This window comes from Elephantulus edwardii, unplaced genomic scaffold (genome assembly GCF_000299155.1).
Source record: "Elephantulus edwardii isolate Elephantulus edwardi_28Jun2011 unplaced genomic scaffold, EleEdw1.0 scaffold00116, whole genome shotgun sequence".
Taxonomy (NCBI): Eukaryota; Metazoa; Chordata; class Mammalia; order Macroscelidea; family Macroscelididae; genus Elephantulus; species Elephantulus edwardii.
The window spans coordinates 714,991-742,740 of NW_006399866.1; the positions used below are offsets into that span (position 1 = coordinate 714,991).

The 27,750-nt window shown below is 48.6% G+C and overlaps 1 protein-coding gene across 3 annotated transcripts; it reads right to left on the minus strand.

The window, feature by feature from the left end:
* Positions 1 to 2,319: 2,319 nt before the first annotated feature.
* On the minus strand, positions 2,320 to 25,928 carry AIF1L (allograft inflammatory factor 1-like). 3 transcript variants are annotated; one of them, XM_006892443.1, is made up of 7 exons: positions 25,806 to 25,836; positions 25,586 to 25,645; positions 21,037 to 21,094; positions 12,803 to 12,891; positions 9,848 to 9,889; positions 6,742 to 6,904; positions 2,445 to 2,532 (listed from the first exon to the last, which is right to left on the minus strand). In XM_006892443.1, exons 1-7 carry the CDS (start codon positions 25,834 to 25,836, stop codon positions 2,445 to 2,447), a joined length of 531 nt encoding a protein of 176 aa, XP_006892505.1. The 3 variants fall into 3 exon arrangements, with proteins under 3 accessions (XP_006892506.1, XP_006892505.1, XP_006892507.1); XM_006892444.1 differs by lacking the exon at positions 21,037 to 21,094 and having other exon boundaries at positions 2,320 to 2,532; positions 12,803 to 12,869; positions 25,584 to 25,645; positions 25,806 to 25,928; XM_006892445.1 differs by lacking the exons at positions 21,037 to 21,094; positions 25,586 to 25,645; positions 25,806 to 25,836 and adding an exon at positions 20,236 to 20,343 and having other exon boundaries at positions 12,803 to 12,869.
* Between the last annotated feature and the right edge of the window lie 1,822 nt (positions 25,929 to 27,750).

A 27,750-nucleotide genomic window follows, 5' to 3' on the forward strand; every position in this document is an offset into this window, starting at 1 on the left:
AGGAATGGGGTTTTACATTTACAGGGATGAATGTTTCACTGAAGCTTAAATTTTAACTAGGCCTATGCATTTAAAGCAGCTTCTTGGGCTGAAGATCAGCCAGCTGTGGCCAAACAGTCCAGTTCAGAACTGGTGGAGACCAAGGGGTCATGCCAGCCTGGTCATTTCTCTCCACCCTTCCTGCCTTACCCTATCAAGCTGCTGTAGGGCAGCACCTTGGGCCCTTTGACTCAAGTCACTACGGAGCCACAGGAGCACACACTAGCTCTCATCTTCTACAGAATTCACTCATATCTTTCCACTGGGGGCTTTGCAAGGGCATCTCCAAGATTCCGGCTCAGGCTTGGGGCCCAGCGCATTCCCCAGGATTGCATGGCAATCAGCCTATGCCATTCCTTTCCTAACATGTGTCTCACATGTCAATGTCTGTGTCTGACTTCCCTACTAGATTCTCAATCCATGAGTTGGCCCTATTTTATATTCTTAGGTCTGATCTCATAGCTAGTGCTTAATAAATAGGTTCATTCAAAGCCTGAATGAGGAGAGGTGATGGATTCTGGACCACAAATGGGGTTAAGGCAGAGAACCTCCACTCAAAAATCTTTCTATGGGAGTTCTGAAAAGCTTCTTTCCAAGGTTTGGCCAGGAGACTCTGGGGCAGAAAGAACTACAGAGGCAAAGTTAGGCCTTACACAGACCTGAATGCTGACTTAGAATCAGGGAATTAGTGCTGGGGAGTTAGCTCCGGCTCAGAGCCTTCAAAGTAGGGAAAACCTTAACTGTTTACCTAGGAGACTGCCTTTTCCTGTTTTCACAACTGACTGAGGTCACCCAGAGGAGAAAGAAGGCACAGGTAAGGGCTCAGAAGCCATGAGCTTGAGTCCAGATCCTTCCATGTCAAGCCCTGGACCTTGGTCAAGGCCAATCATTTTTTCTCACCTATGACATGGAAGGACTACCCAGCTAACCTGTGGCTCAGGACCCTAAAATCTTATGAGTATATAATAGAAGACAGAGTTCTCCCCAATCTAATACCAAAGCTGAAGGCACTGGGTAGTTTGGAAAAGGAGAGATGATTTTGAGAAATGGCAGATGCAGCACATGTCAGGAAAAAGGGGAAGAGCTTAAAGCTTTTCACAGGTGGTCAATAAATATCTGTTGAATGAAGGAATTAAGTGGTATAATAAGACAAATGGGGGGAAGTAGTTAGGATTGGGACATGATGAGATCAGAAAGACAGCTTTTGTTCTAACAGTGGGGCTGACGCTTTGTGCCACAACTATTCTACTCCTGATTCTCCTGTCTTATTGTCCTTCGCATCCTTCCTAAAATGTGAGACTTTACTGAGCCAATCCTGATCCTAAGGTCCCTGGTTTCTCCCTCTCTTCCTATGCCAGCAAGCTCCTGTAGGGCGGCACCCTCCCTCTGAGCTGCCTGCAGAGGTATGGTCACTGCTGGAGCATGACTGTGGAGCCCTGGGGGGCTCCATGGCATAGGGATCAGCAGTCTCTCCCTATAAAGATATATTGCCTCAGAAACCCCATCTTTCTCATTGCCATCAAGTTGGTTTAACTCATAGCTGACCCTCCAAGGTTATAAATCACACAGGCAGTGAATATCCATCATTCTCCCACAGAGTATGTGGTGGATTCCAGTCACCAGAGAAGTAAAGACTTTGTGTTAGATGACGCCACATGGGCGGTCATCATGCCACATGGGGGGTCATTACGCCACATGGAGGGCCAGGCTGGACTCGATGGCAATGAATTTGGTTTCAATTTTGAGTAGGGGCATGGCCAAAGGGTAACTGCCAGACTCCTCTTTCTCCATTCTAGTGTCATCCATCCTTGAGGCCCCTCATGGAGGATAGAGGTGTAGACCAAGTGGAGAGCAGCTGAGGTGGCAGGGCCTAGTATAGCCAGTGGGAAGGCATGCGAAGCCAAGAACTCCGGAAACACAGAGTGTCCAAGGAAATGCTCACAATGTCCTAAGTATTGTCCCACCTCCAGAGCCTTCTGAAAACGGGCTGGGTCCTCACCAGGCCAGGCCAGCGAGCCTGAGCTCAGAAGCCTTCTGGAAGGTACTAGCTCTAAGGATGGGAAACAAAGGCCCCAGGCTCCCTGCCCTCTTCTCACCTTCATGCTTGCTCTCCATGGTTTTTGGTTTGAGGTCAGCCCTTCTGCAGAAGGAAAACAGAAGGATGGAAGGAGAAAGAGGAGAGACCCAGGGCCCAGAGCCCCTGTTTAAGGCAAGTAATTTGTGCTTACAAAAAGATCACTGATTCTGTTCAAAAAGATCACTGATTCTGTTCAATGAAACAAACACACAAACCCACAATGACCAAACAAACAAAGAAGACAAATTACAATGAGTTGGGAAGGCCAGATCTGGAGAGAGGGCAGGACTGGAGAGCCCGGGAGAGTGAGGCCAGGTCTGCAGGGTCCTCAGGGCAGGCTGGCAATGTCTCTCTCTGGAGGGGGGCCAGCTGGCTTGGGACTGTTCTCTTTGGCTTTTCCTTCAAATATCATGACTCTGGTTGGGAGATGGAGAAAAACAACAAAAAGATTAAGATTCCTTCATTATCCAAAGAAAGATCACCCAGCCCTCAAGTATAAAGGCCTCAACAGAGCACGTTGAAGCCATTCTCCAGTAGAATCTCGTGGAAGCCCAGGGCAATAGTGCCACAGAAGGTGTCATTAGGCCCATTGTATAGAGGAGAGAACTGAGACGCAATATGGCAACTTGACTCTACAAAACCAAATACCGTGGTTGGTATAACGACCCTATGTGTATCAGCTCTGAACCCTGCTCTATCCTATACCAACCTTATTGTCTCTGACACACCTGTCTCCATTACCACAGTCACTGAGTCAATCCATCTCTTTTTTTATTTTATTTTATTTTGTTTTTTGTGTGTGCTGTCAAATCAGATCTGACTAGTACAGGAGGAGACTGCCCCACCTTCTCCAGCAGAGAATCTGGTGGATTTGAACTGCATACCTCTGCGATTGCAGTGTAGCTTCTTGCCACTGGGGTACCAGAGCTCCCCCAGAGTCAATCCATCTTATCAAGGGTCTTCCTCTCTTGCACGGTCCCTCCACTCTCCCAAGCATGATGCCCCTCTCCAGGAACTGGTCCCTCCTTGTAACATGCCTGGAGAGTATGTCAGACAAAGCTTCAGAATACTTGCCTCCTGAAGCAGCCTGGTTTCACCCTCTCCAGGACAAACCTGTTTGTTCTCCTAGCAGTCCATGGTATGTTCAACACTCTTCTTTAGTACCCAGCTCAAAGGCATCAATTCTCCTTCCATCATCCCACAAAACCATATGTTGTTGTTGTTATGTGCCGTCGAGTCGTTTGCAACTCATAATGACCCTATGTACAACAGCCCTAAACCCTGCTCTATCCTGTACCAATCGCATTGCCTCTGACACACCCATCCCGATTACCCCAGTCACAGAATCGATCCACCTCATAGAGGGTCTTCCCCTCCTGCACTGTCCCTCTACTCTACCCAGCATGATGTCCCTCTCCAAAGACCTGTCTCTCCTTGCAACATGTCCAAAGTATGTCAGACGAAGGCCCAGAATCTTTGCCTCCAAGGAGTAGCCTGGTTTAACCCTCTCTAGGATGAATCTGTTTGTTTCCTTGGCAGTCCATGGTACATTCAATACTCTTCTCCAGCACCACAGAACAATTTCTAATTTTCCTACATTCATGGTTCTCACATTCCATGTTCCAATCACTAGTGTCTGCTTACAACTGTTCCTCTTCCTTTGTAATTCCATGCTTGAAAGTTCTACCTAGGTTGCCCTTTCTGTTCGTCTACGTGTGTTGTGCTGTACATAGGGTTTTCAGAGGCCTGCTATTTCAGAAGTGGATGGCCAATCCTTCCTCCTAGTCCGTCTTAATCTGAATGTTTAGGAGTATCTGACAGACAGCAATTTGTGGAGCAATGAAAGATAAATCCCTCATTGTGGAGTTAACCATTAGTTACAGTGTAGTCCCTGCCCTTAGCCCAGTGCCTTGACCCCTTCACTTCTACCAAATGCCTTCAGAATTAATCTCCCAACAAAACCATATACATACTCCAAATATCTATGTATAAGCATGTACCACTCCTTTTCCAGGTCACCTGGCATGGGTAGAATAAAGCTGGGCAAGGCTCTTGTTAGAAGATAGTTTTTAAATGCAAACTTAGTTTTGGTACTGCCCTACTTAACAGAACCCCAAACCTCATCAAGTCAATGCTGACTCAGAGATTCCCCAGAGGATTTTTAAAACTGTACATCCCTACAGAAGCAGATTTTCTCATCTTTCTCATGCATCTCAGCTTTGTAGTGAATTTGAACTATGAACCTTTTTGTTAGCAGTCAAGTAAGTGCTTTACTACATCTCCAGGGACTTAAAAACTCTAAAATCTCTTCTCACCTTTAAAAATGCCCCAACAGTTCTGAAGTATGTGCAGTAAAGGGCAGAGATTCAAAGTGCAGCCTAAAAGGGACACAACCTGGCCTCAAATCCCAGCTCTACTGCCTTGTGGCTGAGTGACTCAAGAGAGACACTCAATCGCTCTGATGTTCAGGTTTCAGTCTGTAACTGGGACTGCTCAAGTGTATGCTATGGTTGTCCTAAGTGTCTGTCCTCAAGGTTCCTTCATCTGTTCCTCTATCTGCAGTCACTCCCTGACTGGACCCTCTGACTCCCTGGCTTTCAATCCCAACTACAGGTTGGTAGCCCACAAATGTCTAATCTCTGCATCCTAGTCTTGCACACAAAGCTCCCTCCTCCACTTCTCCCCATGTGAGCTTAATAGGCATTTCCAATTTAACACATGAAACACTGCACTCCCAGTCTCCTTCTTCCCTATTCGCTCTTCCCTCTCAGCAAATCGCACCATCCCAGTGCTCAATCCCTGGCCCATAGAAGCATCTGATTCTTCATTTCCTTTAACCTCACCCCACATACAGGTCTTTAGTAAATCCTTAAGCTCCACCTTCAAAACTGATCCAAACTCCAACTGTCCAGGCTGTCTGCAGCCTTTCCAGACCAAGCGGTCTTAGGTCTTTCCTGGACTAGTACTTGAGCTTCCTATTACTTTCTTGCTTCCTTCCTTGCAGCAAACAGAAAAAGGCCTTTTAAACAGTCAACTTCAGGGAGCTCTGGTGGCCTAGTGGCAAGAAGCTGCACTGCAAGCCTAGAGGTATGTGGTTTGAATCTACCAGATGCTCTGCTGGAGAAGGAGGGGCAATCTCCTCCTATACCAGTCAGATCCGATTTGATGGTATACACACACAAAATAATAATAAATTAGTTTTTTAAAAAGTCAACCTCCAGCACAGCATCTGCCAGTGGAGTCCCTCTACAGTAATATTAAAATTCTAAAACTGACTACGACTCTTTTGCCAATTTTTCATTTAACTTCTCATCTATTACCCTGTAGTACATGGCCCTCCATGCTGCTCCTTGACCTTAGAAGCACAGTCTCACCCTGAGGGATTCCTATCTGCTCCCCACCTGACCCCCTCTCTTCCATGCACAGGGCTTTCGTCTATTGTCCCCTGTTTGAAAGCACCATCATTCTTACTGCCACTAGTTGGCCTCTCAAAACCTGTCAGATCTGTGTGATGATGTTCACCACACAGTTCTTACTTCATCCCACCTGCACTAAAAGCCCTGGCCAGACGGAACAGGGCAGGTTATTCAGTCTCCTTCAGGCTCAGCTTTCTCCTTCAGACAATGAGACATTTAATAAAATACTTTATCTTATTTCATAAAAGCCACTGAAAGCACTTTTCAGCCCTGACCAATGGCTCTGTGGCTTCTCCAAGGAATTTCTCTGCAGCTCTTTGTGCAACAGTTCTTAAAGTGCACAAGTTTGGCTACCAGGTATTAACTGTTTGCCTTCAGCCAGGCGCTGGGCTAGAATCTTCCCATGTGTTTTCTTATTAACCCTCAGGCTAATACAACACCAATTATTATTCTCATCCTTGATTTTATAGATGAAGAACAAAGGCTCGGAGGCCTCAGGTAACTGACCTAGGGTCATGTCGGCAGTGCCAAGATTACAACACAACTGATTAATTAGAAATGGTTTTTAAGTCTGTGTGTTATGCTCAAAACAGGGAGCTCTGGTGGCAAAGGCCATGGGGAGCTGCCCTGCTAACGGAAAGGCAGCACTTCTCCAGTGGTTTGAATCCATTAGCTGCTCCTGGGGAGAAGATGGGCAGCCTCCTCTTACTCATTTACAGCCTTGGGAAAGCAATGTAGACTCAGCTGTGAGTCAATTCTGAATTGACAGCAATGAGTTAAGTTTTGGGAAAGGGTTTTTTAATGCTCACAACATCCCCATAGCACAGCAGCACTGGTTTCACAAGTGAGGAAGCTGCTCTGAGAATTTTGATGGGAGATTTATCTCCATCATCCTCATCACCACAGATGACAGTGTTTACTGAACACTTACTTGATCCACCAGGTGCTCTACTATAAGATTTATATTTATAATCCCAACTAATTTCCTCTGCAAGATACATAATACTGTCACCATTTGACAAATAAGGAGACTGAAGCTCAGAAAGACTATGTATCCTCTCCTGCCGGTCACAGAAAGGGTCAGAGATGGAGTACTGGCGGTCCTACTGACTGGGGGATGGTTGAAGTGCCCCTTGGCACTTCAGTGACCTCTCTTCCCACAGTAGCTTTGCCTTCTGAGGTCCCAGGAGAGGCGGTGGAGGTACTCACAGCTTAAGGACAGCTGACCGTTTCCCCAGCATCATGTTCACAAAGTCTCGGTAGGAGATGGTGTCACTGACACCACCCGTCACCTCTGAGATCATCTTCTTCATCTCTAGGTGGGTCTTGGGGACCCCAAGCTTCTCCATCATCCTCTTTAAAGACATCAGATCTGCCATGGGAGAAAAGCAGTGGTGGTAAATGTAGACTGGGCACAGGGGCCAACTGAGGAAGCTGGGGTAGCTCTGGTCTGCAAGCCCACCCAAGTTCAGGAGAAGCGAGGTGGGGAGATGTCCTCATGGAAAGGATGAGCCCACCACACTGCCTGCTCCCTGTAGTGTAGACAGGTGGTTAAGGACAGAGGCTTCCAGAGTCACATACCCGCAAGGCTCTGTTATCCCTGGATGTAGGTCCCTCAATGGGGCAAATGGCTTGCATTCGACCACTAACCTAAAATGTGGCTGCTTGAACCCATGGAACAGTGCCATGGAAGAAAGGTCTGGCAGCCTATTTTCATAGAGTACAGCCAAGAACATCTTATGAAGCAGTCCTACCCATTAGAGAGTCACCATGAGTGTGAACCTATTGACAGTGAGGGCTGGCGTAAACTACTGCACCCCTTAAAATCTCTGCTTCTATCTGTTGGAAATGGGTGATGGGATCATTCGAAGGACAAGTTCATGAACCACCTGGCACAGAGCAGTCCCAGGGGTGCTGAGGGTTCAGCTCCGGCACAACCAAAGAGTCAGTGGTTTGACCTCACTGCCAGAGCCTTGGAAATTCTATGGGTCAGTTCTGTGTGATCTTTCAGAAGTAGAACACGAGACCTGTCTTCCAAGGGTGGGTTTGAACCACCAACCTTTCTGCTAGTAGTTGAGCACTTAACTGTGCCACTCGGTGACCCCTGGAGAGAAACACAGTTGTGTCTTATAACTGTGACTGTTCTCGCTGCTGCTCCCTTCCACGGGCCGAGGCTGGGCCTCTGCTCTAGCTAGAAGTCTCAGCTCAGAAAGATGGTTGAGGGGTGTTGCCTGTTCTAGACAGTAAAAGCTATTCTCTAGGGCTCCGGTAGGGGTCTGCTAGGCATACCAAAAATATACTGCAAGCAGGAAAACTGAGGAAAATAACAAAATTCAAGAAAAACAAGGGAGGCACCCAAAAGTCACTACACCCTGAGGAGCTACTGCCTCCGAGTCCCTAGTCCCGCCAAGAGCTGAGGCAATTTCCTTCAGATTGTTCCCAGGGAACAATAGCTTAGCCAGGAAAGCTGGAGAATGTGTGGCCAGAAAGGCTGGTTTTGGGTCTGAGAGGAGTGAGGGTGAGGCCAGTGCTGCCCAAAAGGAGGGCGGGCAGGACCGGGGCCAGGCTCCTAGGTGCCAGGATGTCCAGGACATTTCAAAGAAAGCTGGGCAGTGGACTTGAGGAAGGAAGGCAAGGTCTCCCAGCTGCCAAGCAGACTCAATTAGTGTGAGCTTTCTGGAGGGCAATCTGGCAGGATGCTTCAAAAGCCTCTGACCCAGAACTTCCAATTTCTGGGATTTACTCTAAAGAAATAACCAGCAACACAAAGATCCTGTACAAAGATGCTCTTCACAGAATTGTCAATAACAGATAAAACTGGAAGTCATTTAAATACTCAGTACTAAGGTGTTGGTTGAGTAAAGTGATAATCCATCACTATGATGGATTATTATGCAGCCACTGATGACATTTCAGAAGCAGGGTTAGTCAAAGTCAAAATTCTTGGGATATCATCTTAAGGAGGTTCTAAAATGATATCTAAGACAACATCTGTGTATTTGTGACTGTATTATTTCTATTACAGCGTGCCATTGAGTCAGAACCGACCTGTAGATGACCTTCCAGTGAGTTTTCAGAGGCTGTAAAGTTCTTGGGAGGAGACTGTCCATCTCTCTCCTGGTGGATTTGAACTGCTCACCTTTAAGTTGACCATATACCTCCTCACCCACCAGGGCACCAGGGTTCCCTATTTGTGATTAGGGGAGAGGAGGGGAGTGAAATGGAAATGTGTAATCCAAAATGTTTGAAATAGCTATTTCTAGAACATGGGACTGTTGGTGCCATATTTTCATTTCTAGATTTTGCTGTATTTTCCATTATTTTTAAAATTTTGGGTATGTATAAAATTAAACACTAAAAAGTTTTAAATGAATAAAGGGTCAATATATTCAAAAGGAAGACGAATGGAAAGGGGACAGAGAAGAACAGAAATCCAGCGGCAGGAAAGGTGACATGGGAAGAGAGGGGCTGGGATCTGGACCCTGGGTCTGGTCACTTATCACCAGGTGACCCTAGACAAGCGGTTTCACCTTTCTGAAACTTAGTTTCCTCATCAATAAAATTGGATAATCACACCACCCTAATTTAGAGTGTTACTTCAGAAGATATAAATATGATCTTCCCATGAGAATGTAAGAGGGAGCTCCAGTGGCAGGATTATGTGTTGTGCACCAAACCAAAAGGATAGGTGTTCAAATCCACCAAGTGCTCTATAGGAGAAAGAAGGGCAGCCTCTTTCTGTTAAGATTTACAGCCTTGGAAACCTGGTAGAGGGTTGCCATGAGTCCGAATCGACTCAACAGCCAGTTTTAAGCAGGATAGAAGCACAGGGCGAAGCTTCACTTCAGTACCTGGACAGCAGAATGCAATCTTGCTCTGTTGGAGGGGACATCAATGTGTATGGAAACGTTCTCTCAACTGTAGGGTACATATGAATGGGAAAACAGGCTTGAGGACAAAGGAAATGCCAGCATCCTGTGTCAGGAGGTCAGCTGCCATCCCCCTTGGGGTGGTCTGAGTCTTTCTAGTCCAGGGTAGCTCTTGCGGTGGAAGCTTAGGCCTGGGCATGGAGGTGGGAAGGGAGAGGGGAGCAGTGTGAAGATGGCTTGAGAAGAACTGGTCTTGAGATAAGAGGACAGAGCTCAGGTTGCAGGCCTGGTGCATCAAGAAAGCTTCAACATGCGTGCCACGCTCATGGGGCAGCCCCATTTCCTCTAACCGCTCCATCACAAAGGTGGCTGGGTAGGTCTCTCTGGACACCCTCTGCCCACACCTAACACACCCTCCCGAGACACACACTCAAGACTTCACTCACCAATCTCGCCTTCATTGTTCAGGTCAAACTCCATGTATTTTTCTAGAAATTACAGAGAAAAACTGGCATTAGCCTTGCAGCAGGCTCACTCCCTGCAGGCCCCAGAGGCTGTCCTTGAGGGTGACCAGAATCAGAGGCCTCAGAAGCCTGGGTGAGCCTCCTCACAAGGAATAGGGGACCTTGATCCAAGTCCCATCAGTCTTCAGCTCTGGACAAAGAGCTCCTCCTCCTTGCATGCCTCTCCCACAGCACCATGTTGGAAAAATGGGCAAGGCTGCCCTCACCCACCAACGTGGGGTACATAGGACTCTCTGGGAGGAGAACTGCTCAGATTCCCAGTCTACCGTCAAAGGCAGTGCAATCGAGAAGGGCAGACAGGGGCTGGGGCTGTGGTGTTTTCAGAGTGTTTCTGCTAGGCAACCAGGTATGCAAGCCATTGATTTCAAGAGTCACGGTAGCTCTGCCCCTTAGGGCATCGTGGATACCACTAAGAATTGGATGCTCTTCAGAAGAAAGGCCCATGGATCTGTCCTTACCCATAAACAGTGCATACAGCTTCCGGGGGTGCCTGGAATCTCCCTCCCCACCCCAAACTCAACCTTCCTGGTCAAGGCATTTAGGAAATGGAGGAAAAACAGCAAGCAGTAATGTGCCTTCTAACTGGGGCAGTTTGTGCGGCCTCTATTCCCAAAGTAGGGAAGGGCAGCTCACTGCTAATTCTGCACCCAGCATGAGAAAGTCCCTGTAGTGGGGTTCCACGTGACCTCCTCCAAATCTGCTCTCTTTCCTCCCTTCCACTTGCCCCGGCTATGCTGCTCCTCGTACACTCCACTCGCCCCTGCTGACAGCTCTGCACTTGGGGCCCCTCCCCATGCCTACCTTGGCCCTTCCTGAGTGTCACCCCACCTCTCTTCTTCTTACCTAGATTCCCAGCCATGTGCAAACCAGCATCTACCATACTTTGCATTATCTCCTTATTCTCTGTCTGAGGGAACGTCAGTGGCGTAGTTCATAGGAAGCTGTGCTGCTAACCACCAGAGGCTCTTCGGGAGAAAGAGGTGCAATCTTCTCCCACATGATTTACAGCCTCTTGAAAACCTGCTGGAGGGCCAGCTGTGAGTTGGTTCCAACCTGACAGCAATGAATCCCCCGACCCCCGGTCACTATTCTTTTTCAGCAACCTTCCACACTATAATGCACACACCTTTGGGCCAAGCCCTGGTGTGTTCACTGCTCTCTTCCCAGGCCTGGAGTGAAGCCTGACACATAGGATGTGCTCAGTAAAATCTGGTGAAGATGAAATGAGCGCATGATCTGAAGATCATTAATCCATAGTCGCTTTCACAGGTCCTGGCGGCACGACAGCTAAGAGCTCGGCTGCTACCGGAAAGGTGGTCCAAATCCACCAGTGGCTCCATAGCAGAAAAAACCTGGTGTCTGTAAAAGTTGCAACTGACGAAACCTAATGAGATAGTACTCATCTGTCACATGGGGTCTCTATGAGTTGGTACGGATTTGATGGCACAAAACAATACTTTTCCTTCCAAGGTAACTTCTTGTGGTCCAAGAACCCTGCAACCATTTTTGGATTTAATTCACTCATTGTTGCACATTTTTGTCTCTACCTCTCTCTTTCCCCTCTCCACCTGTCCTACATCTTGATTATGTCACAGAGTGGACTCTAGACCCCTGGGACTTCCTCTGACTTCCAGGGCTACTCTGGAAATTTAACTTCTTGATGCCCAGACAGAAGGGAAAGGGTAGGGCAGGAACAGGCTGTCTTTTTCCTATTTCTATTTCCTTTTTGTAATGCTTATAAGGATGAAGGGAGAATGTGGAAGACCCCAGATGAGACGGATTGACATTATAATTGAGGTAATGGGGAAGGTATGAGGTGTGTCAGAGTCACACTCTACTCTACTGAGACTGGCTCAGTAAGTCACAGGCAACTCAATGGCACATATCAACAACAATGTAAAAAGTATTCTAGAAAAGATTTAAAAGCAGGGGCTTTGGAGCCAGATAAATATGGGTTTAAGTTCCAACTCTGCTGTGGGTTAGCTGTGTGACCTCAGGAAAATAGCACGCCCTCTCTGAGCCTCGATTTCTGTGGCAGTCAATCAGTGATGTCAAGCAGGTGTCAATCTCCCTCCCAGGTGGACTGGGTCATTCGAGGAGGTAGCAGTGCAGCATGCAGAGTGTGCTTCCATGTGATTGGTGCTTACCTGATGCCAGCTGTCATTAGTAGTAGTAGCTGGACGTGCCCTGCTCTGCTGCCGAACCAAGCAGGAAGCTACTTGAGAGGCACTTGGCCAGTGTTTGCCTTGCAGCAGGGAGGATGGTCACATTGCCAACAGGCTCCAGCAAGCCCAGGACTCCCACACCCTCCATGCCTGGTCCAGCCAGGAAAGGAAAGGTGGGCCTGTCCCCAACTCCTTATGTGCACAGCTCTTCTCCCATCGAGCCTCTGGCTGAGAACCAAGTGCCAGGGCCCCGAACAGAGGGACCTTTATGCCGGCCCCCTCCCCACTCGAGCTCCCAGGCCCTGTTTTCTTTTCATCCTGTGCTGCTGGGATTCAATGGGCAGAAACTCTGCCCCCCTGCCCCACTGTGGTGACACACAAACGTCCATTCTCCACAGGGACTCCGCCACCGAGGGGGAGAAGCAGGGGCCGTTCACAAAAGGCTGATTGTGCGCTGGGGCCCGAGAACGAGCAGGGCCTGGGCAGCAGCGGGCAGCAATCAACCTGAGCCCCACCGGGCAGCTGGGGGAGAGGGGGTCGGCCAGCGTCTCCAGACTGAGGGGCAGGGTGGCCTGCAGAGGCCAGGAGGGGGATGCTGTAGATGAAACAGAACCATAGTCTGACCCTGAGAGGCTAGCAAATCAGATGTACAAACACGGCTGAGGAGTCAAGCCAGCTCTCCCAGGCAGCAGGACAACCACCCGCAGCTTACCCTTGAAGGCAGCGAGCTTTTCTGGAAGATTCTCGTCATCACTGTATTTCTGGTCACAAAGGAACTCCTGCAGAAGTGAGAAAGCAATGCTGAGGGAAGCGGCAAACAGCCCAAACTCACTCATTGTCCTGTTCCTCCTCCCCTACCAGGTGGCTGGGTTTGGCCACGGAGCCCAGCATTTGCCCTGGCTTCCTGTCAAACTCTGGAGGTGGCTCTGTCCAGGCCACCCTGTGGGGAGGAAGTTTCTCGGGAGCCTGAAGTAGGGCCTGAAGGTCTTCTTTAGAAGACTAAACACTGGATTATGGGGTAGAACCTGAGTCTTTTCCTAGAACACCCTGCCTCCTGGATCCATGAAGTTGTGAGTTCCAAGATAGGCTTCCAACGAGTCCATTTTGGGAATCCCAAACCCCATCAATTTCATCATTAACTTCTTAGATATGTCATCCTGAGTGAAATTAGTCACCTTTCTGTACCTCTATTGCTTTATCTGTCTAATGGGCATAATTAATATAGCTACTCCTGGCACTCATATGAGCATCAAATGACGGAGGAATGCTTGACTCTTGGCAGATAGTAGAAGCTCAATAAACAGTCCCATCGTTATTTTTTGCTCATGCTCTGGCCAGAGAATGACTGTGCGAGGCTTGGGAAATCAGTTACCCTTTCACTTGCTGCCACAACCATATGTGGGTTTTGAACCCTCGCCCACATTTCCAAGTGTTTGGTCAGCATCCAACAAGTCCCTTCAGTACTAGATGAACAAAAGCACCAGGGACTAACAGCAGCCTCCAAAGATGAACTATGCTTAGCATCCTACACCATTATCTCTTGGAATCTCTCAGGAGCCCCAAAAGGCAGCGATTATTTTATATATGAGGAAACTAAAGCTCACACAACTAGAGCTTCAAATCAGCTCGATCTCATTAGAAGCCTGCACCCTCAAGCCCAACACTGAAAGGTGGAAGACTGCAGGAGTTCATCTGATCTAATCTCTGACGCTACAGCAAAAAGCTAACAAGTCATGACGTCGCACTGAAGGAGCCGGGTGATGTAGGACATTATGTGTAGGCTGCAGAGAGGATGGCAGTTTGAATCCACCATCCACTCCAAAGGAGAAAGATGGACAGTCTCTTCCTGTAATAAATTAAGTTTCTGAAACCCTGTGGCGGGTTGTCATCAACTGCACGGCTGCAGGTTTGAGTGGATCTGAACCGGCACAGTGCCAAGCATCCTACACGTATTGTTGCTAATCTTCAGTCATCCTAAAGCCTGTGTTGAGATGAGAACTCAGAGGGCGTGTCCTCTCCGCCCTCCTCACATGCAATCTTAGTCCCCTCAATCCTCTGGCCCTCACGTGCTTTATAAATGACCTACCTAGACCTCCTCCATCATTGCTCCAACCATTCATCCAACCTTTTTGAAGGACCACAGTATATGCTGCCTTGTGCTAGGCATTGAGGGAGGAAGTGGGACCAAAGTGAATAAAACCAGGTTCCTTTCCTAAAATTAGGGAGCTATGGTTGCAGAAGGATGGACAAACTCCTCCCAAGTGATATACTGCCTCTGAAAACCTTTCAGAGGGACAGCTATGTATCAGTTCCGACTCTACAGTACAAAACAATAACAACAATGGTGGCCTAGGCACTGCTAACTCAAATGCAGTGCCTCTGAAGGGGTTTGAGTCCACTAGTGGCTCCTTGGGAGAAAGAAAGGCAATCTCCTCCCGTGCGAGTTACAGCTTCTTAGGAAGCTAATTCTTAGGACCTACTGATGGGACAGCTAACTCAATGGCAAAGAGGGTTTTGATCCTAAAATTTCACAAAGTCTATCTTTAAACTGATGTCAGATGTAGGTCAACCACTCAAATTCATGCTATGATTTCCTAAATAGAAAGCCAACTAAATGGTGACCCAGGCTGTATCCACACATCTCTTGGGACAGGAAACTCATCTTTCCTGGCTCTTCCAGGACTGTTGCTATAATCCCCTAAGAAGCTTAAAGTAGAATAGGAAGATGCCATATGCAACAATGAATGAATGGAAATCTAACTTCTCTGTAAACGTTTTAATTAAAATAAAATATTATTTTTTAAAAAAGACTAGGAGGATGTCAAGAACCTAAAAGCAACCTGCACCCAGCTCTGAGTCCCCCACTGACTAACAGTAAAATGGACAAAACTCTAACTACCTCTCAGTGGGGATGAGCCACCGGGACACAGGGCACCGGGCTTAGCAACTCAACTCTCAACAAGCAACAGTTACGAGGCAGAATATAAATCCTTCTAAGGTTCCAGTTTTTCTCACATTAACTGGGACACAGTAGGAGAGCCCATATTCCAACAGTACCCCCTTCACTAGGCTGGGAAGTATGGTCCCCCCTTGCTTTAGGTAAAACATTGACTGTGGCAGGCGCTCTGTTATTCCATTAACTCCACAATCACTGTTGCTGTGAGTTTACGGCAAGGGGCTGAACCACCACTGCCTCCATCAGGGTTTTGTTGCAATGCACTCAGCAAGCCCCTCCCTGTTTGTTTAACAGGAGCTGAATCCTGCCTCCCAGCTGGCTCTGTTGAGAGCTTCCCATCCTCTTGGCTTCCCCTTCTGAGTCTTCTCTACTCCACCTCATTCAGTGAAAATTAACTCTTGTCTGTGACCCTCAGCAAACCAGGCACTTCTTGGGCTGTAGATCTCATAGCCACCAGTGGAAGGACAGATTCGGTCAGCAGGTCGCAAAATTTAGGAGTAACATGGAACAGGATATTCCCCCCAAAATGTGGGAGCAGGTGTCTAGTATATGGCTGCCATGTTTTTATTTTGCCAAGACTGTCAACAATTACCAGTGATTAGTGTTACGAGTTTTAGTGAAGGGCATTTCATAAAGGTTCATTTCTTAGAATTTGGAAGTAAAATCAACTCAGCATTTGTTTAACTCACTGCATTGCCTCCACAGTCCCTTCACTTTGCAAGTAACCCAAAAGCAATCAGGTGGACGCTTAGGGCACAAGTAGGCTCAGCAGATCTGGGGACGTCTGGGGAGAGTCTTCTGAAATCTTGCATCGGGTCTGAAACGCGGTACATTTGTACCAATCAACATCACTAATCAACTTCTACTCAGTTCACTTCTAAGGGGCCAGGACATGCATGGTTCCTGGTCAGAGACAAACACAAGGACACAAAACAACCAGGCAGAAGTTGAGGGCAGAGGTGGGTAAGAACACAGCATGGACTGCAGGCTGTTAATAATGAGAGGCAAGCTTCATTCCACATGGGTCTGGGAGTCTAGGAGTACCCCCACATCATCAATGAAGTTTGTTTTGTCCTTAGTACTATTACCATGTAACCAACTACTTTGCCTCTCCCCACTTCCCGTCACGCCCCATTAAGAGTGAGTACCCCAGCTCCCCTGAGCCAGACACATTCTCAAAGCAGGGCACATACTCTGGCTGTACCCTCTTCCAATACCACTCTTGCCCCAAATGTCTGCATGGTTCCCTTAACTTCTTTAATCCTTTCTCAATTGCCACCTTCTCAATGAGGCTAACTTCATCCACCCTACTTTATACTGCACCTTACCCACTGCAGACTCCGCTCTGCTTCCAATATACCTCAGCTTGCTTGGCTTTTCCTTTTACCTTCCAAAAGATAAATGACCTTTTAATGATATGATTGCTTATTAGAATCACAGTTCAGGGTCTGTCTCCTTCAGCTCAACTGTGTTAACGGTATCAGGTGTCTCTAGTCAGTTCCAATGTAGTGACTTTATGTACAACAGAAAAAAACACTTCCCAGGCCTGCACCAGCCTCACAGTCATCACTGTGTTTAAGCCCATTGTTGCTGCTACGGTATCAACCTCATTGAAGGGCTTTCTATTTCTCTCTGACCCTTTAGCCAGCAAGATGTCCTTTCCAGGAACGGGCCCCCTTCCAGATGACCAGTCCAAGATGCATGAGACCAAGGCCACCATTCCTTCTTCTAAGGAGCCATCTAGCTACATTTTCTCCAAGACAGACGTATTTGTTCCAGGAATCCAAGATATAGTCAGTATTCTTCACCAACACCGTAATTCAAAGCCATCCAAGATTCTCTTCATCTTCCTTATCACTTGCTTTCACGTGCACATGAGGTGAATGGAAAATACCATGACTTTTCTGAAAACACCAGATAAACCTTATTCCTCAAAGTGACATCGAAACTTGTCATCACTTCAAAGGTCTTTTGTAGATTTGCTAAAAGGCTGCAACACTATATAGTTGTGTTTCTTGATTGTTGCTTCCAGGGGGTGTTGACTGTGGATCCACGTAAAAGGAAAACTGACAATTTCAATATTTTCTGTTTACCATGATGTCGCATATTGGTTCAGTTGAGAGGATTTTTCTTTCCTGTCTGTTGAGGTGTAACATAGTCTTTGATCTTCTTCAGTAAGTGTGCCTCAAGTCTTCTTTGCTTTCCTTTGTCAAGTTTGCATCATCTGTATATTGCAGATTACTGACGAGTCTTCATCTAATCACAATGCTACAATATTCTTCATATACTCCAGTTTCTTGGATTATTTGTCTAGCAAATAGATTAAATATCATGAAAGGATCCAATCTTGATACACATCTTTCTGGATTTTAAAACATGCCCTAGTTCTTTGTTCTGTTCAAATAATTTTCTCTTGGTTTTTTTTTTTATAGGTTCCACAGGACAAGTAAATATTCTGAGACTCCCATTCTTCATAATGTTATCCATAAATTGCTGTAATCCACACAGTTGAACATCTTTGCATAGTCAAGAAAACACAAGTAAACATCTTCCTAGCATTGTCTGCTTTCAGCCAAGGTACAACTGACAACAATGATATCTCTTGTTTCACACCTTCTTCTGAATCCAGCTTTAATGTCTGCAAGTTCCCTGTCAGTCAATGTGTACTGCAGCTGTTTTCAAACTATCTTCAACAAACATTTACCTGTATGAGATATTAATGGTACAGGATATTTTCCACATTCTGTTGGGTCACCTTTCTTAGAAATAAGCACAAGTGTTACTCTCTTCCAGTCAGTTGTCCCGGCAGCAGTCTTTCCGATTTCTTAGTGTCGATGAGTGAGTGCTTCCAGCACTGTATCCATTTGTTGTAATATCTCAATTGGCATTCCATCAATTCCTATAATCTTATTTCTCACTAACACCTTCAGTGCAGCTTGAGCTTCTTCCTTCAACACTACTGGCTCTTGATTAGAGAGTCTGTAGTAGGCGCTCGATAAATATTTGCAAGATGAGTGAATGAGGAACACAGATGCAGAAAGGAAAAACAGCTTGCCCAAAGCAGCACCACTAGAAAGCAGCCAAGCTGCGAGTAAACTTCATAGCAGATGCTGCTCTAGCTATTGCCCTGCAGAGTAAGAGTGATGGTGGATGTGGTGTTTGTTAGAGGGATGCTGGGAGTAGAAGCAGGTTCTTACACACACTCTAGGATAGTCTGTGCCCAGTGGGATTCCCAGCACTCAGTAATGTCCTGAATATAGTCAGAGTGCAATAAATAATTGGGTCCCACTCAGCCCTCAGTTCTTTCCTCCACCTTCACTCCTAAAATTGTTGGGCATCTTTGCCCCACAGTGGCCATGCATGTGACAGAGACTGGTGGGGACAACCAAAGGATTGAACTCATATTCTTCCTGAGCCAAAAGGACCAATGCTTGAGCCACTAAGTGGCCAGGGTCAGGAGAAGCAGCTGACCCATTCATGTGTGGGTAAGCAGCCCTCACTTACCCTGGGCTGAGGGCAGCTGTGTTCCATGCCCTTGGAACATGCAAGCAGCCGGCAAAAACAGCAGTCGCATTGGCTGGGCTGCCAACCTCCACCTCCGGGCTTTGGATTCCTGGTTCCAGCTCATGCACAGCCCACAATTCTTCCCTCCAGGGATCCACCCCTCTTCCCTATACCACAGTTCAGCCTCAGGGCCCAGCCATGCCCAGGGGCAGGTATACTGTTTATGCAGACTTCAGGAGCTCTGGTGACCTTGGCCCTGGGTCTGCAGGCAGAGAAGACAGAGGTAGAACTCATCCCAGATCCTTGGGAGTGGAAGGGTCAACAAAGAGGCAAAGAAGGCAAACAACAGTGAATTGCCAGATTTAAGTCCACATACAGTTTTCTGGGCAAAGAAAGTCAATACTAGAGTTACCTTTCTTCTTGGGCAGAAGCGAGAAGTTATTCCAGAAGCCAGAGACGCACTCTAGCCCTCTAGGGGAGTGAGAGGGGTAGATGGTTTATCTCCTCTCTTCCTCCAACTCAGTTCTTAAAACACAAGATTTTTAGGCTACAAAAATTGAAGTTGGGAACCTTAAGCGCAAGGGGTTCAAGGTTTCCCTGGACTTTCAGTTCAAACGGACCAGTTTGAAGGTCTTGGTGGCCTTGTCAGTCTCTGGCAGAGAGCCATGAGTCTAGGAATGGAAAACAGGAAGGCTTGGGCCCCCAGTCAATCCCTAAGGACCAGAAGGGAACGTCCATGCATAAGGCCCAGCAGGTGGTAGAGCTGCAAAGACAGCTCAAATCAGGAACCCGGATGTCTCAGAACAGCCAGCTTGCCTGCTTTGTCCAATAGCTGGGAAAACTGAAGCTCCAGAGAAGGAGGGTCTTTCCCACAGCCACAGTGATTAGAAGTTCCACATAAGCCCTCTGGACACACTATCTAGGTTCAAATCCAAGCTCCACCATTTCCTAGTTCTACATCCCTGATCAACTTGCCTTGCCTCTCTGAACCTCAGTTTCCTCATCTTTAAAAATGAGGTTACAGATACCTGTTAAACCAAGGACTCACCTTAAAAACTTCCCCCTTCTTTACCTTTTGTTCCTCTTTAACCAACAAATAAATAACAAATACAAAGTGAAGAAGTTAAAAAAAAAAAGAGAGAGAGAAAGAGATCTTAACAATTGACCCTCCTCATTGGCTTGTGCTTAGAATTAAATAAGTTAATATACAGAGTCTGGCTCCCAGCACTGAATATAACTGAATGTCAGCAATTAAAATAATCTATCCAGATCACCCAAACTCCAGCCACCAACAGATGAGTGTGTAGGGGAAGGACAGCGGAGGCCCAGCCCACAGCAATCCTGACCTTCAGGCCATTGCTCATCAAAGGCAGCTTTGCACTAATTTCAGCCTCCTCTTGGGCCTGCAGCACTATACACGGGACAGTGAGGGGGGACAGTGGCCACAACCACACGTGCTCCCTATTGCCACCCTTGGTCATCTGTAACTTCTGGCACACATCAGAAGCTCCTCCCCCCTCCCCCAGGAGTTTTGTCCAAGTGCTCAGGTCGAGGGGGGCTATTTCCAGGTGTGAGGTCCATCAGATACTGGTAGTCCCTGCCCTCAGTCACCAGATCCCTACCCCCAGCTGCTTCTTCCTGATGTAACACTTTCTCTGGGCCATACACTTTCTCTGTGCTGGTACTGCTAGCACCTGCTGCTGAACACTTGCTCCTGGCTCTCTGACCTCACCTGTACATATGAGCTGCAGTAGAATTTTGGACTGGGCAGATCTCACCATCTTGAAGGCCATCCAATGGGCTAGTGGCGGAAACTCTAGGGGGAAACTCTAAGGAAAGGCAGGACTGTGTCAGCCTGGGAGGCATCCGAGCCCAAGGGCTCTTAAAGGGCCAGGCCCAGATCACAAATGCTCAGCCTGGTGCCTGGTGCTGAGCAGGAGGCTGTAATGTGCACCGCAAGGACAGAGGGCTCACATTCCCCACGGCAGCTCTGGGGCCTCATCCGGGCACTGCGTCCTTGCCAATAGGCAGGGCAGCTGAAGAAAAACACCTCAGCTGATGCACAAATGAAGCAGACCCTGCAGAAATTCCATCTCCAACTTCCTGTGACACAGCCATACCCAGAGTGTGACTGACCAGCCCTGCGGGGACACTGAATCCTCTGAGGTTCATGTGGCCGCTTATCACCACCTCCCTTATAATATATTAAGGAAGAGCAAGAGAGACGAGTGTCCGGTAATGCCAACTGGGCACCTTCAAATAGGTACACTCAACTGGGTCGGAACAGGGTGGTACTGCCAGGTACAGAGGTAAGGAGACACACCTGTGTAGTGGCTTGGGTCAGGTCTCAGAGGCCCCCTACTTCTAGGGCCTGTGCAGGGGACATGGACACCAGCGGGCAGAGTACCCTGCCTGCTGTGGCCAGTTCTCTTCCCAGTACAGATGGCATGCAGGTTCTACAGTCACATTGGGGACCTAAATGCTACAGGGAATGCTGGGTGCCCTTCATTCGACCCAGGAGGTCTGGGACACCGGGACAGTAGCCAGAGATCCTTATCCCTGTAAGCAAGAGAGGCTGTGTCACAACTAGGCCTTGGCCACCAGGCAGGTCACAGGCAGTCTGGAGTTAAGACAGACTTCATTTGAATCTTGGCTCTATCCCTTTCTGGCTGGGTGATTGTGGGCCAGTGACTTCATCACTTGGACTTTCTTATCTCTAAAATGGGAATTCCAATAATCTCCATCCCGTGGAGATGTTTACAGATAGTCACTGAACGAACACCTTACATTGATCATCATGCAGCACTATCTTGGGAAAAAGTCTGTGAGATGATTCATTCCAAGAACTGGGCCCCGTGCAGAGCAGGGCTCTGTTAAAGAGCCTGGTCTCTGGCCACTCAAGCCGCAGCCCTCGCTTCCCTCTGGGTTCCTCCGCACCAGGCAGGGGCACGCAGGGGCAGCTCACCAGCCCCACTGCTTCTCTCTGTCCCTGTGGGAAGCTTAAGAAAATTTCTCCCGTTACCATATAAGGTCGGGACTGAATGGGCTGGGGTCACCCGCCATGCCATCAGGGTGCAGAGAATGTCAGCTATGTGGGGGAAGTGGGAGGCTGCACTGCCCTGACCGCTCCAACAGTGCTAAGAATGCACATGCACGTGAGCGTGTGCGCACACACACACACACCACATGGACATGGAGGTGGGACACAGCAGAGGAGATACGTACAGTAAGGCTGAGAGGTAGAGACAATGAGCAAGTTAAGTTGTGGCTGTTCAAATCCAGGCAGCTTAAGTAACCTCTCTGGGTCTCATCTGCAAAATGGGAATATCAGTGGCTACTTCGCAGGGTCAGACTGAGAATTCAATGGGAGAATGACCACAGGATGCTTGACAGCACGCTTGACAGGGCGCCTGGCATCCATCCACCAGATGCTCAGAAAACTATAGTAAACAACTAAGGACAACAAGAAAAGGGAGCATTTTCACAGAGTTCTTCCCCTTCCTTTCCCCCACCAGGACCTGTGCTGTTGTTGTGGGCCACTGACTCATAGCTGCCCTAGGGGAATGGAGCAGAACCGCCCACAGGGTTTCCCAGGCTGATCATTACAGGAGCAGATTGCCAGGGCTTTCCCCCTCCTGTGGAGCCACTGACAGTTCCACCTGCAGACCTGAAATTAGTAGCCAAGCCTTTAATCACTGTGCTGCCGGGCTCCTTCCAGAACCAGTGGATCCTCCCATGTCTTCTATTTTTACTCTTACATCTCTTACAATAACAACAGCCAAGACTGAACTGCTTTCTAGAAGTTAGCCTGACCCAAGGGAGTAGAAAAGACCCAGGGGAAATGGGGTGCTGGCCCAGAGAAGCCCCTAGAGCTGCCAGCCAAGCTGGGCTTTGCCCCAGACAGCAGCCACCACAACAGTGTCTCAGCTGCCAAGCACAGGAGCAGCCATGGGTCTTGATGAGGTAGAGAGCAACGAAGCCCCATCTGCAGAAGAGCAATCCTGCCTCCACAGCCACTCAGCTTGGCTCCCCCAGCAGCCCTGCTCCAACGAGACAGTGAAGCTTCAGCCCAAAGGCAGGCTGTCTGAGTTGCCAGTGCAATTCCTTCCAGAAACCAGCCAACCCAGGCACCTTTATCAAGCCCTCAAAGGCCAATGACCTCAGGCTCTGCAAAGTGCCTTTGTCGGTTTTATCCCCACAGGTGACTGCAGGAACTTGGAGGGGCAGGTCAAGGACCCTAGCTCCCATTCTGGGCCGGGAAGTCTAAACTCTGCAAGATTAAGAGGTGTGGCCCAGACTGAACAGCCAGCATGGGCCAAAGTGTATGTCAGGCTGCAATCTAAATTCCAAACAAACAAATGGTAACAGTCATAATCACTGCCAGCTCTCCTTGGTGCCTCCCAATAGATAATCTCCTTGAAAAGTCACAACTTAATTGCTATTCTCTCTTTTGGGAGAGAGAGCCTCAGAAAGGGCAAATGGCTTGCCCAGGGTCACATAGTCACTATCTCAGTGCAAGTAGAGCCATTTTCACACCCTGGTGGAGGACAGACAGCTCAAGAGCACAAGTGACGTAATCTGACGCTGTAGTTTCCTTTTTCCAGGGGCTCAGACTTTGGGTCCCATCAGCCTCTGGCACCTGGCCTCAGACAGTGAGTCTAAACACAGCATCCTGGGCAGGGAAAAGAACCAGAGGCTATGCTACTGACTCCTAGGTGGCCTTCAGTAAGCTGCTTGCCCTCTCTGAACCTGAGATGAAATCCCATCTTGCTCTGGCTTGGTGCCTTACTATCTCTATTCCAAAGGTGCTGTCTAAATCAGACCCCAAGAGCCACAGCTCCCATCCTCTTCCAGAGTCCAGCTGGTCCACCTTCCAGAAAGATCTTGTAGCCTCACTCACAGCCACCCACTCCGGCTTCCCCACTGCCAGTGTTGGTATGGAAAAATCCCACACAACTCAGCTCTTCTGGCCTGTCTGACCAAGGTTACCACACCTCCTTGTCCAGCTGTCTCTGGCTCAAGGTTCTGCTGGCTGTGGGGAGATTCAAGCAGCTCACAACTGCCTGGGCAAGTAAATTCCGGGATTGCATGAGGTCAGGGTCCCAGGCTCTTGTTCAGAGAGCAAGAGCAGCCAAGACTGAGCTGCCTACAGAAAGAATTCTTCTTTTGGGGGAAGGAGGTGGAGAAGCCAGCAGCCTAGACTCCTGAGAACCCCACCCAGATGCTCAGATAATTTCTTGGTGATGATAGGGGTTAGGGGGTTCCCAGACCATGGAAACCTTGTAGCCAGCAGGACAACAGACTGCCTACCTTGTTCTAGGCACCCCAAAAAGATGGAGGAAATCATCATTTCAAGCCAGTGGCAAAAAATATGCTATCCTTGCCCCACCCCCTAGACCCACCTAAGCACAGCCTCCCCAAGGGCTCTGCTGGCCCTTCCAGGTTGGTTCTGCAACTTCCCTCAGGGGAACTTTTAACTGGGCTCAGGTCTTGGGTGCCAAGTGGCCCAAGGGAACCAGAAGAAGGAATGCCCAGCCTTGCTTCAGGGTTATATCTCTGCCATAAGTTAGGGAAGAACCCGTGAGATGTCCCCTCAGGAAACAGCTGTAGTTCCATTCTCATAAGTCATCCATGAGGCTGGCCCAGGCACACTACATGCCCTCTGTCACTTAGCCGTTACAGGAAGTCCGGGAGAAACTGTAAAATCCCAGTCCCACCAGAGAAAACAACTCCACAGTATTAGGGCCCCTTTTGAAGATCACAAACCTGGTAAAGGACCGAGGTTTGCTGAACCTTAAAAGCATTGGCTTTGTTTTTGACGTCTGTCCAATCCAGGCAACCCTGAACTTTTCCTTATCTTCTAGAATCTACGCAGTCCTTAGGTAAGCATTTAAGAAGTTCCTACTGTATGCCTAGGTCCCTGGGTGGCACACAGTGTGCACACGGAATCGCCTAAAAGTTGGCAGTCTGAGCACATCCATCAGTGCCCCTGAAGAAAGATGTGCTGCTATCTGCTTCCCACTATTGCCTTCAAGTCAATTCACACAGGGCAGCGATGAGTTACTTGCTCCACAGGGTTCATTCTTACAGATGCAGACGGCCCTGCAAAAGCAGTCCACGAGTGGCTGGTGGGTTTGAACCTTTCCGTCAGCAGCTTTTTGGTTAGCTGCCGGTGCTTGACACTGAATCTAGAAAACCCTATGGTGCAGTTTCTACTCTGACACGTGGGGGGAAAGTCAGAATCTCCTAGATGGCAAGAGGTTTACTGTTGGGCCTGGCAAGAGCTGGAAAGAGTTCTTTTTACAAACCCATTAGAACCAGCAGCCTCCTCTAAGAACTAACAAGAAAAGTATCAACTACCAAAGGGAAATTTAACTCCTTAAAACCCAAGTTAAAAGAAGGTAAATTTTTAATGTTTTTAAATCTATAAATGATGTATAAACATACATACAGCAGAAGACCAGACACAACACCAATATTTGCCAGTGAACCAAGAGCCTATGCCCTGGCCTGGGAATCCCATCCTGGTTCTGACAGCAATCCCAGAAGGCTTTGGAACAGTCACCGCAACTCTCCGAGCCTCCTTTCTCTCTGCTGTAACACCAACCAGGGTCTGCTAGGAGACCTTGGGAGTCCCTTTCAACACCAAATCTCCTAGCTGGTGCCAGGCCTGTTCACGGGAAGTCCAGGCGGGTGCTGGTATTGGAGCTCCCCGGCCAGCCCCACCTCCCCGGACTGAGAGTAACAACTTGCAACCCGAGCCGCGGGGACCGGAGCTGGGGGAAGGGGGGTTTGAGGGGCAGCGTACCTGCCTGGCGTCAGAGGCACCAGGGGAGGGTGTGGGGAGAGGAAATTGGGGGGAAGCCCAAGGAAGGAGAAGAAGCGGGGAGCTGACATAGTCGCAGGCACAGCCCTACAGACGGAGATGGGACGGGCCGGGGCGGAGGTCGCGGAGCGCGCGGGCTGAGCGCGGGCTCTCGGCACTCGTGGGTGGCCCAGGGGTGGGGACGCGAAGGCGAGAGCGGGCGCTTACCCGGTTGATCTCCGCTAGCCTCCTCTCTTGCCGGGCTTTGAGCAAGCCAAACGCCTTCCCTCCTAAAGGAGACAAAGAAGTTGGCAGGGGCGCTAGGAGCCCGGGAGCCGCGCGCCATCGGCCCGCGCCCGCTTCCCGCGCGCCACGCACCCAGCCGTCCGCCAGGCGCACAGGTGGCAGCCGGGGCTCCAGTTGAGGGGCAGCGGGGGCGCCGGCTCCTACCTTGGAACCTGTTGCTGAGCGCGACCGACATGGTAAACGTGGGGCTCCCGCCCGCCCAGGACTTCGCGGCAGCAGCTCCGGACAAGGAGGAGGGATGCGCGCCCGGTCCGAGCTCCAGAAGCGAGTGGCGGGCGGCCTGGAGAGGCGGAGGGAGGGCGCGGGAAGGCCGGACACACCCCCTTCGTCCCCGGCCCGGCCCACCTCCCCTCCCGCCCTCTCCCCTCCGGCCCAGCCGCGGGCATCAAAGCGGCTATTATGAGGGATGCGGCGGCCCCTGTCCCCGAGGACCGTGAAAATGCGCCGCACCACGGCTCCCGCGCTCCGAGGAACAAACGTCCCCAGCCCGAAGCTTAGCAGCCACATAAAAATACCAACAGAAACCCTGGTGGCGCAATGGTTAAGCGCTCGACTGCTAACTGAAAAGTTAGTATTGCACCCTCTTGGCAATCTGCTCTCTTAAAGATCCAAAGCTCTGGGGAGCAATTCCACTCCGTCATGTGGGGTCACTGTGGGTAGAAATGGACTTGATGGCACAACAACCACAATACCAATTTCACAGGGTCGTTGAGAGGATCAAATGCAGGCACTCGGGCAAAGAGTAAGCACTGGACTGGACCATCGTGCCCTTTGCACAGTGTACATGTTTGGACGGACGACAGGAAGACCCAACATTTATTGCTAACTCTTGAAAGGAAAAAAAAAATGTATGCATTTCTTTTTCTTTAATTGTTGTTGTTTTGTACCGAGGAGTTGAGTCAGAACTGAGTGTAACTGACCTCCTCGCAGGTTTTCAGAGGTAATAAATCACACGAGTGATTGCCCATCCTTCTCCCCAGCAGCTGGTGGATTTGACCTATGTACCTTTGAGATTGAGAAAAATGCATGATGACAATACGTGCAGCTATGAGGGGAGGGGCACGTTATATCCATGAGCATGAATTCATGTTCCGTTAATAAAAACTAGTACTTGAGCTCTATGTAGAAGAATTTGACATCAGGATTGGACTAAATCTCAACCACCTGTGTTATGCAGATGTCACATCCTTTCTGGCTGAAATAGAGGAGGACTTAGAGCATTTACTGCAGAAGATCAAGGACTGTAATCTTTAATATGGATTGCATCTTAATGTCAAGAAAACAAAGATTCTCACCACTTGGCCAGTTGGCAGCATCATGATAAATGGAAAAGAGAATGGAGTTGTTGACAAGTTTATCTTGCTTAGGTCCACAATCAACATTTTTAGCATCAGCAGTCATGAAATCAAAAGAGAAGTTATTTTGGGAAAGCCCACTGTCAGGGACCTTTCCAGAGTGCAAAGGAATAACAATGTCAGTCTAGAGACTAAGGTGCCCCTGATCCAGGTCATGATCTTCACAATTATTTGTTATGGATCAGAGAGCCAGACAATGACTAAGGATAGCAGAAGAAGAATTGATGCCTTTGAGCTGTGATGCTGAAGAAGAGTATTGAACATACCACGGACCACCAAGAGAACAAATAGGTCTGTCCTGGAGAGGGTGAAAGTAGGTTGCTCATTGGAGACAAGATTGTAAAGTTCCATCTCACATACTTCAGACATGTTGCCAGGAGGCACCAGTCCTTGGAGAAAGGCAGCATACCTCGAAGGACAGAAGGTCAGTACTGGAGGGGAAGACCCTGGATAAGATGGATTGAAATAGTGACTGTGGCAATGGGGGCTGGTACATCAGAGACAGTGAGATTAGCTCAAGATAGGGTAGGATTCAGAGCCATTGTTCAGAGTTAACGAGTTCCTTTTTTTGGTCCACTTTTTTAATTAATTTTGATGAAAGTTTACAGAGACATTGGATTTCCATTCATTCATTATTGCACTTTTCTCCCTGCACAACCTCCCCCCCCCCCCCACACCCAGCTCTTCTCTTTGAAAAGTAAAAGAAAAATTCTTTTATTGTTATATAATCCCTC